The sequence below is a fragment of the Stigmatopora argus genome, chromosome 10 (genome assembly GCF_051989625.1).
Source record: "Stigmatopora argus isolate UIUO_Sarg chromosome 10, RoL_Sarg_1.0, whole genome shotgun sequence".
In the NCBI taxonomy this organism is placed as follows: Eukaryota; Metazoa; Chordata; class Actinopteri; order Syngnathiformes; family Syngnathidae; genus Stigmatopora; species Stigmatopora argus.
The window spans coordinates 13,792,211-13,803,086 of NC_135396.1; the positions used below are offsets into that span (position 1 = coordinate 13,792,211).

Below are 10,876 nucleotides of genomic sequence, written 5' to 3' on the forward strand. Positions count from 1 at the left end.
CAATGTAAATTTAAAAAATAATTGTATTTGGATGAAATGGACATCATTGAAGTCATACATTGTGACATTGCTACATAACACATGCATTTATTGGATCATTTTGGCTGCTAGCAAATTATTTTGGAGTGAGTACTCAGTAAATATGATTTGATTAACTGATTCATTAACTCTCTTTTGCTATGCTCTACTATTAGAGAATGCTCATGACAGTGCATCTACGAATCATTAAAACCTCTTTCCTTTGTAATACAATACTTTAAATGCTACTAGGAAATTGGTGCTTTGACAGGCAGCTATTTTTGAAATTGAACCCCTCTGCAATCTTTTATTTCTAAATTTGAAAATGTTAATAATTGACCATTTGAAACCATAAAAACCACATGCTTTTTAAAACCATACCTTAGATTTATTTATTTTGTTGTTGTTTTTGCATCAGAGTGATTATTAAGAAAATCACATTACTTTTTGTGATTTGGTGAGGTAATATTTGGTTGCCTCCAGGCCAACAGGGGGCAGAAAAGAAAACCCAAACAAAAGTCACCTCGCCTCATTTCCTGCCTAAGATCATAGGGCATGAGCCAGGATATAAACATTCAGATTCAAGCCTTGAAAGTAGACAGGCGAGAAAGGAGCAAGGAATACCAAGGAATACCCTTCAGACCCGATCACACGCAACTGGTAGGATAAAATAAGTACACCTAGATGCCAGCTGATTGATGCTTAATTTGCTTCTCACAACCTTAAGTTGCATTCTTTGTATTTTCCCTTAACTTGGATTACTCTTATGACCTATCTCTGTAAAGTGAATATTTGTGTTTGATTTACTCAATCAGTTAATGTACCGATGCATTTCCACTCTATCATTTCAACGCTCTCCTGCTTTTCTGTAGTAAAGTCAAGATGTTATAAGTAAACTCAAAAGCAACACTTTGATCACCATAGTAACGTGAAACTTGAATGACGTCACATGCTTCCTCCTTTCCCCTTTCTTTAAGGTTTTCAACCTAACCACTTCCTATCACCATAAACTTCAATAAAATTGTAAACTGGAAGGATTTGAGTTGTTCCTGCGTTGATAAGATCGGGGCCCCTTTTCAAGTTTGGGGCAAAATTTGAAGAAAGTAGAGATAACTTGACAGTATGAAAACCAGCGTGGCATCAAAGACAAAGGATTAAAGGCCTAGAGTCAAAGCCAACGCAGTCATCGGTAAAGGCTCAAGAGCAAGCTAAAGGCTCAAGAGCAAGCTAAAGGCTCAAGAGCAAGCTAAAGGCTCAAGAGCAAGCTAAAGGCTCAAGAGCAAGCTAAAGGCTCAAGAGCAAGCTAAAGGCTCAAGCCATGGCGGAAGAAGCCACTGGGAAAACAATTGAGCTGCTAAGGCTCGAAAGGGCCAAAGCAGAAAGAGCCTTCATCAATCAATCCACTTACCTAGGCAAAGAGGCAAGAAAACTGGAAAAATCTAAGTTGCTTAAGAAATACAATAGGCTCTATGCACATGCACGAGAGGTAAATTGCACTAATAGCGATTACGAACTCGGCTTCCTTGCCGAACGGGGAGGTTCTGAGGAAGATAGAGAAGGAATATTGGAGAAAATAAAGAAGACCGAAGAAGACTGTGAAACCAAGCTGACAGAAGTAAGGGAAATAGTACAATTAAGTCTCTGGGAGAGATATGGTAGAACTGAACTCACGACTGCAATGGCGGAAGCAGAAGTATACTGCGAACAGGCCCTTGGGACCCCAGTGACTGAGGCATGTAATGATGCCTATGAACAGCAAGTAAGCTATGCTAGAAGAAGCATACTTGAGTTCATGACAGCGTTCAAGGAATGGGAAGAATGGATCCCAAATGAAGCAAGACCCACCTGGGAGAAAAGACTACAAAACCTAAAAGAACAAAGGGTCAGCATCAATACAAGGAAGGCAGAACACCTACAAATGTCCAAGGAGGAGGGAACAGGAAAAGAAGGAACCCTCCGAACAAAGCCTGCAGAACAGGCACCCTGTCTCAAAATTAAGGCCATCAGTCTGCCCAAATTCGATGGCTCCAGAAGAGATTTCCACCCGTGGAAGAAGACCTGGGAAAGCCTTCAGAAACAAGGCGAGCCAGCTGGCTCGAAGGAAGCCCGAAGGCTCCAGCTCCTTGAAAGTGTGGACGGGAGGATCTGCAGAGACCTAAGCCTGTCCACCTGTCAGACCGCCGAAGACATGTTCAGGATACTGGAAAACCGATTTGGAAACAAATTAACAATAGCCTTGGAAATTGTTGAAGGCCTGGAAAAATTCCCCATCCTGACATCAGACCAACCCCGGAAAGTGATTGACATGATCCAGGCAATCGAAAAGGCCCTTACCGATCTCATAGAACTCGACTACGCTGGAGCCATCAAAAATCTGCTTGTAATCAGATCAATAGAGAGGAAATTACCAGAAACAATAAAGATGAGCTGGTTAGCCTTCATGACCAACCGAGCTAATGGAGTCACCCCAGACAACCACTTCGACAACCTCCTAAGGTACCTGAAGGACCAAGAGGAGATCTTGGAGAGGGCCGAGCAGCTTAACACACCTCTGAAGCCCGAGAGAAGATCAGTAGAACCGAGGCCAAATGAACCCAGAAGGTACGCCTCAACCAAGTCCTCGAGCAAATGGGGATGTGTCGTCTGTGGGGAAGAGGGGCACGGAGAGAAGCTTTTCTTCTGCAAGGCGTTCAAAAACCTGAAACCAAAAGACAAGTTGAGTGCAGTCGAAAGGTTGGGAGCCTGCAAGAAGTGCCTAGGGTGTCACAAGGATGAAAGAGACTGCAGTGACACTTACTTGTGCAGGAAACAGAGCTGCAAAAAAGACCATCACTTTTTCCTGTGTCAAAGAGGAAACGCGACACCAAGACCAAACGCGGGGAGGCACGAATGGACAGAACGACAACAGCGATTCATGTCTGGACTGTCCCCCGAAGCAGCAGAAGAATGCAAGAGAGCCTTCACCAATGTTTCGGCAAGGTCGCTCTGCACCGACAAGTCTGCAGGGATGGGGCATAGTGCTGGGGAGGAACTCCCAGTGATGCTCATGCTCCTCGAAGTAACAGCCAATGCAGGTCAGAAAATCGGAACACTGATTGACTTGGCGTCTGACACAAACTACATTACCCACAGCGCAGCCAAGAGACTCAACCTCAGAAGTGAGAAGGTCACTCTATTGGTCCACGGTGTTGGGGGGATGGTTCTGAAAGAGAGAACAAAAAAGTATCAGCTCCGAGTGAGAATCAAGACACCCACAGGGACGCAAAGGGCCCATGAACTCACCTGTTACGGCTTGGAAGAAATAGCCAAGATAAGAAGGACCATCAAAGCTGAAGAACTGAAAGAGTTCTTCCCAGATGTCAGCTTAGAGGACCTGCACAGACCAGAACAGGTCGAGCTCCTCATCGGTCACCGGGAAGGACGCCTCGCACCACAGAGGGTGAAAGTGATCGGCGACCTCGTCTTATGGGACGGACCATTGGGAAAGACCGTTGGTGGAACGCACCCAGACCTCTTTGAGGAAGAGAGTGTGGCAGCTCGCACATCCACAAACAAACACACTTTGCGCGGTCCATGAGGGCCACAGCAGTGAAATACCAAGAACTCAGAGCATCAGAGGAATTCAAAGCTGAAACTAGGAGCACTGTCACAGACAAAGAATTCCTCAACTGGTGGAAATGGGACAGTATTGGGGCAGCCTGCGAACCAAAGTGTGGAGGATGCAGATGTGGCAACTGCCAGCCAGGAGGCAAGGAGATGACACTGAGCGAGGAGAGAGAGCTGGAAGTCATCAGAGAAGGCCTCACCTATGTCACCACTGATGATCACGTCAACCAACCTCACTGGGATACGAAATACCCATGGATCGAACACCCCATTTCTCTACCCTACAACAGAAGTGGAGTAGAAGCAACCTTTGTGAGGACAGAAAATCAACTCAAGAAAGAACCCAAGTGGAAAGTGGCACACGCATCCCAAGTCCATGAAATGGTGGAAAGAAGAGCAGCAAAGAAACTCAGCAAAGAAATGATCACCAATTGGAGAGGACCGGTGTGGTACGTTAGCCACTTGGTAGCGCCAAACCCCCACTCCGTCACCACACCAGTGCGCCTAGTCTGGAACAGCAGCCAGAAGTTCAAGGGACTTGGCATGAACGATATCCTGTTGAAAGGACCAGACGTCCTCAACCCAATCCGAGCAGTTTTACTCAGATTCAGAAGAGGGGTGCATGCAGCCCTTGGAGACATCAAGAAGATGTACAACTCTGTGTGGTTGGAAGAACCAGAAATGCACCTACACAGATTTCTTTGGAGAGACACCGAAGAAAGTGAAATTGAGGAGTATGCCAGCACCCGAGTCAACATTGGCGATCGTCCAGCAGGATGCATTGCACAGCTGGCAATGAGAGAGACTGCAAAGCTACCCATGTTTGCTCACCTAAAAGAGGAGTGCAGAATCCTGGAGGAGGACTCTTACGTTGACGATGTGCTGACCTCTCATAACGACTTGGAAAAACTGGATGGATACACCAAAAGGGTTGAAGAGATCCTGAAAGCAGGTGACTTCATCCTCAAACCCTGGCTCCGGTCAGGCCAAAGTGGGAGGGAGATACTCACAGCAGGAGCATCTTCCAGCAATATACTCATTCTACCAAATCAAAGAAGAGGAGAAGACGACAAAGCCCTTGGAGTCGGCTACATTGTTGAAAGCGACAAACTGTACCCCATGACCTCAGTTAACTTCTCTAAGAGAAGAAAGAAAATGAGAGTGGGTCAAAACCTCCTGGAAGAAGAGGTGAGAGAAAACACTCCCAAACCACTGACTAGGAGACAATTACTAAGCCAGGTAGCTGGCCTCTATGATCCGATAGGCCTTGTCACCCCCGCCAAACAGAAGGGTGCCATCCTGGTCAGGAAAGCTTTCCAAGAAGCTGGAACCAGCAGAACCCAAGACACGTGGGACAAGCCTCTATCCCAAAAGTTAAGGGAAGAAGCAATCCAGTTATTAGAAGAATACGTCCGTCTCAGCCAAATTACCTTCCACAGGAGCCTCACACCACGGAACAGGACCCGAAAGCCGTGGGGAGTGACATTCTCTGACGGAAGTGACCAGAGCTATGGAGCCGTGGTGTACCTCAGATGGGAGACAGCGACGGGCATCGAAGTCAGACTCGTCGAGTCCAAGGCGAAACTCTCACCACTTGACCAGAAGGGAGAACCAGTGAAAGCTGAAATATGTGGCGCTGTCTATGCGGCTCGCCTCAGAAGATACATCGAAAAGCACAGCCCCATGGAGATTGAAAAATGGATCCACCTAGTGGACAGTCAAACTGTGTTAGGAGCAATCCAAAGAGACAGTTACGGATATCAAACTTTCTTCGCGAACAGAGTTGGAGAAATTCAGAAGACCACGTCCGTTGACGACTGGTGGTGGATCCAGGGAGACCTCAATGTAGCGGACATGCTAACAAGAGGAGTTGCCCCGGAGGACCTCAGAGAGGGCTCCGCGTGGCAAGATGGACCCGAATTCCTAAGGCTGCCCATAGAAGAGTGGCCAAAGAAGTCGGCCAAAGAAGTCGCTGCCCATGCAAGGGAAGGAATTAATAAACTCCAAAGGAAGTCCTTCACAGCAGTATAGACCAGGTCACAGACGAGAGGGAGGACGAGCGATGCACCAGTTGCCGGAACAAGCAATCCAACCCATGCCACGAATGGGGGAGATCGGAGTATCCCACGAGGGGCTGCAAACGGAGATGATCCCCGAGCCCGAAGACCTCCAGCCGGATCCGCTGTGAAAGAACTGATCGATGTAAGGAAATTCAGTAGCCTAACCAAATTGATCAGGGTCATAGCCTGGGTATGGAGAGCTGCAACAAAATGGAAGTGTATTGGAACAAGACCCAACTTCAAGTAAACCAAAGAGCCAGAGAATTTCATCAGACCAGATAAAGTCCGGAGCCAGGCAAGCTGTACTTACACTGAGTAAGTACGAAGATTCAAAGAGAGACCTCTTCCAGGCAGCCCAAGAGGGCGCGTCCTTCCAAGACACCACCCTCAACAGGTTGGCGGTATACAAAGAAGCGGAGACCGAACTCTTGGTCTGCGGAGGAAGATTCCAAATCTTCGACAACGACAAAACAGCCGTACCAATTCTACCCCATGATGCATGGATATCTTCTCTTCTGGCACAAGAAGCCCACAACGCAAACCATGAAGAAACAGCAGGTACACTCCTGCGCATGAGGAAGAAAGCGTGGGTTATAAGAGGCCGCAGATTGGCTCAGAAGGTCGTAAATAATTGTGTAACCTGCAGAAAAAACAGAGCCAAAAGATGCCAACAAATCATGAGCGACCTCCCATCTGAGCGAACGACACCAGCCAGACCATTTCAATACGCAACTGTGGACCTGTTCGGCCCTTACGAAGTGAAGGATGAGGTGAAGAAAAGATCAGGACTCAAAGTATGGGGACTAGTTTTCGGCTGCATGGCATCCCGAGCCCTACACACAGACGTAGTAAATGACCTGTCATCTGAAGGCTTTCTGTTGGCCTACAAGAGATTTGCAGCATTACGGGGACACCCGAAGAAGATATGGTCAGATCCAGGAAAAAACTTCGTGGGCGCCAGGCCAGCCCTCAAAGAACTGCATGCCTTCCGGAGGAAGCTGGAAGCATCCAGAGTCGAGGATGAAGCCTCCACGCATGGAACGGAATGGAACTGGAAACTCCATCCTGCGGACTCCCCACACCGAAATGGAGCTGCCGAGGCCGCAGTACGCGCTGTAAAACGTGCCCTGCACAACCTGGCAGGAGACAGATGCTTCACGTGGAGTGAGTTCCAAACCTTCCTCTACATGGCTGCCAACCTGGCCAACGAAAGACCCATTGACGCCAGGACGCAAAGTCGTGAGGAATGTATAGACTACATCAGCCCAAACACTCTTCTGCTGGGAAGAGCAGGACCTGAGGGAGATGCAGGAAGCTTCGACTTTCAAGGATACCCCTACAAGAGACTAAGAGCCATCCAGACCGAAGTCGACCGATTCTGGAAGAAGTGGAGCCAGCTGGCAGGACCCAACTTGTTCATCCGAAGCAAGTGGCACACAACGAACAGAAATTTAGCCACGGGAGATATTGTCTGGCTGGCCGACCAAAATGCTCTAAGGGGCCAGTACAAGCTGGACGAGTCGATAGTGTCGTCCCCGACACAAGAGGCATCGTCAGAGATGTACACGTCAAGACCTTCCCAAGCTACCCCGTCTCTACTACCAAATCTGATCAAGCAAAGAAACCCCCCACAAAAATCCCTTCAACAATTCTGCATAGAGATGTACGACGCATCATCGTCCTGATACCTGTGGAAGAACAAAAATAGACCAACATAGAAACGAGAGCAACCAGGAACGGTGTGACCTCTCTGGGTTCAAGAACCGAGATGCCAAGTGGGAGGTGTCAAGTCAACTTTGGAGAAGATATGTCTGCCCCTCCTCCAGGCCAACAGGGGGCAGAAAAGAAAACCCAAACAAAAGTCACCTCGCCTCATTTCCTGCCTAAGATCATAGGGCATGAGCCAGGATATAAACATTCAGATTCAAGCCTTGAAAGTAGACAGGCGAGAAAGGAGCAAGGAATACCAAGGAATACCCTTCAGACCCGATCACACGCAACTGGTAGGATAAAATAAGTACCACCTAGATGCCAGCTGATTGATGCTTAATTTGCTTCTCACAACCTTAAGTTGCATTCTTTGTATTTTCCCTTAACTTGGATTACTCTTATGACCTATCTCTGTAAAGTGAATATTTGTGTTTGATTTACTCAATCAGTTAATGTACCCATGCATTTCCACTCTATCATTTCAACGCTCTCCTGCTTTTCTGTAGTAAAGTCAAGATGTTATAAGTAAACTCAAGAGCAACACTTTGATCACCATAGTAACGTGAAACTTGAATGACTTCACATGCTTCCTCCTTTCCCCTTTCTTTAAGGTTTTCAACCTAACCACTTCCTATCACCATAAACTTCAATAAAATTGTAAACTGGAAGGATTTGAGTTGTTCCTGCGTTGATAAGATTGGGGCCCTTTTCAAGTTTGGGGCAACATTTGAAGAAAGTAGAGATAACTTGACAGTGGGCTATCTTTTTAGTTTAGAGCACATGTGTCAAAGTGGCAGCCCGGGGGCCAAATCTGGCCCGCCGCATCATTTTGTGTGGCCCGGGAAAGTAAATCATGAGTGCCGACTTTCTGTTTTAGGATCAAATTAAAATGAAGAGTATAGATGTATATTACATTTCCAGATTTTCCCCCTTTTAAATCAATAATTGTAATTTTTGAATCAATTTTTTCTGTGTTTTTAGTTCAAAAATCATTTCGTAAAATCTAAAAATAAAAAAAGCTAAAATAAACATTGTTTTAGATCTATAAAAAACTGAATATTCAGGGATTTTAATCCAGTTCTTTTAATCAATTTATATAAAAAAAATCTAAATATTATATCTAAAATGGTCCGGCCCACGTGAAATCAAGTTGACGTTAAAGCAGCCTGCGAACCAACCCGAGTCTGACTCCCTTGGTTTAGAGCACCAAAAGCAGTAACTTGCATACTCAGTTTTTTTATTAATTCATTTGACAACCTCTTACCCTCACTAGGGTCGTGGAGCCTTTACCAGGCGGGGGACACCCTGAATAGGTGATATTTTATATTGTTAATTAAATTTTAATTGTAGCATGTACAAATTTTGAGGTCAAAGCCTCAATTTGCGCAATGCCTGAATTGATCACAAAATGATACGCGGAAGTGGAATCACCGTATGTTCATATCAAAGACACTTGCTCTAAAACTTTTTTGAAGCGTGAAAAAAAATCATGTTTCCCTGAGGAATGTTATATAGTTAGACAAGTATGTTGTCTTACAATATTTGTAGCTAGTCTTGAATTTGTCAAAATGATCTCCCTTTTTCATTTCCATGCCTGTCTAATTTTTCTTTTCTATTTTTTCAGATGATAACTGGAGGAACAGTGTTTGAAAGTGCAAATTTCTTAGAGAAAAGACAAAAAAATACATGGATTATTGTTTATTATGTCAGTTATAAGTTGCCCGCTGAGCCAATGCCTAGCGCGTCATCCCCACAGTTCTGAGATCGAAGGTTCAATCCCAGGTCTGGACCTTACTTTGGAGAGTTTGCATGTTCTCGTCAAGATTGCGTGGGTTTTCTCCGGGTTCTCCAGTTTCCTTCCACATCCCAAAAACATGCAGGGTAGGCTGGTTGAACAATCTAAATTGCCCCAAGTATGAGTGTGAGCGCAAATGGTTGTCTGTCTCCTTGTGCCCTGTGATTGGCTGGCCACCAATTCAGGCTACCCCCGCCTGGTGCCTGCCTATAGTTAGTTGAGATACGTTCCAGCACCCCCCGCGAGCCGTGAGTATTATTGGTAAGGAAAATAAATAAATGTCAGGTAATGTCAGGTTTTACCAATTTCGTCATACGCAATTGCTGGGTATGATGACAATTAGGCTTTTTGTCGAGTCAATGATGATGACAAAGCCTTTGTCCGATTATTATTATTATACCCATGTACACACACAAGAACAGAATCGCACACAGGTGTATGTGATGATGGGCATTAATGACATAATGGGAAGGGCGGGCAATTTACTTTTAACACATTCAATTGGTTAAAATAGTGCTGGCACTGATGTCGGGGGGCCAATTTCTGGAAGTACTGGCTTTTATGTACATTTTTCCCCACTATTAAACATTTGGAAAATGAAATTCGGCATTGTTTCAATTAATTAAATAGAATTATTTCAGCTGGGATGAACATAACAGTGTTCCCTTTCTCTTTAATATTTGCGTGTGATTAATTTGCTGAGCACATCAAACCTTACACTACCAGTGAGTCCTCTATCAATGAACCGTTTGTTTATTTCAATAATGAATGTTTGTGAACGGCTTTTATACCAATGACTGATTGCAAATGTCACTAATGTTTGCAGGTTTTAAATATATTGGCCAGTTTACCACTGACATTTGCCCACCATGCCGCATGTTTTGGAATTTTAAACATACAGCGATTTAAAATGTGCCAAAACACAGCAAATTTCCTTTGGGCTTTTGTAGAAAGCAATTTTAGTGTGTACAAACACATTGGCAACAAAACAGACATGTATTGAATTTTGTGTCAAGAAGAAAAAGCCATCAGATTGTAAGATAAAAGAATGACATTTAGGGTGTTATTTTAATGCTGTCAAATGTCAGACCAGGTTAGATTTGAGCTGGATATTCTCAAAGAGTTCAAATATGTCAGTCAAAGTCAGAGAGTCTGTCAGTTGTACTTAGAAAATATAATAGAATGCCACTAACATGTTCCCTGTACAGTTATTAAATGAAACACTCATTAGAATTATAACTGATGATCCAGAAGATGCCCTTGGATTTTGTACATTTGCACAATATGCCATGTTAGAAATAAATTTGCTGGCCTCATCTCCAGTCATTTCTTGAGCCAGTTCCCGATCTATAGGGAGATGGCCCCATTTCTTGCCCAGTGGTAAAAAGAAGAGAGATCAAATTTAATCGCCTTTAAGCATGGTGAGTCACTCAAGCAACATTTGTTGTTTTCCCAATTCCTGAGAGAGGAGGCAAATCAAGTGGGAGCAAAAAAGACAATTCTGACCTTTCACCACATTATTTTGGTTTTCTCCAAAGCACTCACAAAATCCCTTGTTAACATTTAGAAGAAGTAAGAATAACATAGTATATAACTTTTTCTTTGCCGAGTGATTTTTGTGGCAGATGGCAAAAGTTATCTGCAGCTGCATGCTAATATTCGACCGGTGTTTGAAACATCAGAGTAA

The 10,876-nt window shown here is 44.7% G+C and overlaps 2 protein-coding genes across 3 annotated transcripts; both read left to right on the plus strand.

Moving 5' to 3' along the window:
• The first annotated feature begins 506 nt into the window (after nucleotides 1-506).
• Nucleotides 507-4,231, plus strand: LOC144083693 (uncharacterized). Of its 2 annotated transcripts, XM_077611709.1 has the most exons (3): nucleotides 507-678; nucleotides 996-1,207; nucleotides 1,284-4,231. In XM_077611709.1, exon 3 carries the CDS (start codon nucleotides 1,337-1,339, stop codon nucleotides 3,593-3,595), a length of 2,259 nt encoding a protein of 752 aa, XP_077467835.1. In that variant the 5' UTR covers nucleotides 507-678; nucleotides 996-1,207; nucleotides 1,284-1,336; the 3' UTR covers nucleotides 3,596-4,231. The 2 variants fall into 2 exon arrangements, with proteins under 2 accessions (XP_077467835.1, XP_077467834.1); XM_077611708.1 differs by having other exon boundaries at nucleotides 996-4,231.
• Nucleotides 4,232-5,686: 1,455 nt separating this feature from the next.
• On the plus strand, nucleotides 5,687-10,568 carry LOC144083604 (uncharacterized). Its single transcript, XM_077611584.1, has 4 exons — nucleotides 5,687-5,808; nucleotides 5,929-7,687; nucleotides 8,668-8,707; nucleotides 9,019-10,568. The coding sequence occupies exons 1-2, from the start codon at nucleotides 5,687-5,689 to the stop codon at nucleotides 7,367-7,369; spliced, it is 1,563 nt and encodes a 520-aa protein (XP_077467710.1). The 3' UTR covers nucleotides 7,370-7,687; nucleotides 8,668-8,707; nucleotides 9,019-10,568.
• The last annotated feature ends 308 nt before the right edge of the window (nucleotides 10,569-10,876 follow it).

Bases quoted from the DNA above. Each gene is read 5' to 3' on its own strand.
- LOC144083604 (XM_077611584.1), top strand. From the start codon at position 5,687: ATGCACCAGTTGCCGGAACAAGCAATCCAACCCATGCCACGAATGGGG. The intron at 5,809-5,928 runs GTGAAAGAACTG...CCCAACTTCAAG, and splicing joins GACCTCCAGCCGGATCCGCT to TAAACCAAAGAGCCAGAGAA.
- LOC144083693 (XM_077611708.1), top strand. From the start codon at position 1,337: ATGGCGGAAGAAGCCACTGGGAAAACAATTGAGCTGCTAAGGCTCGAA.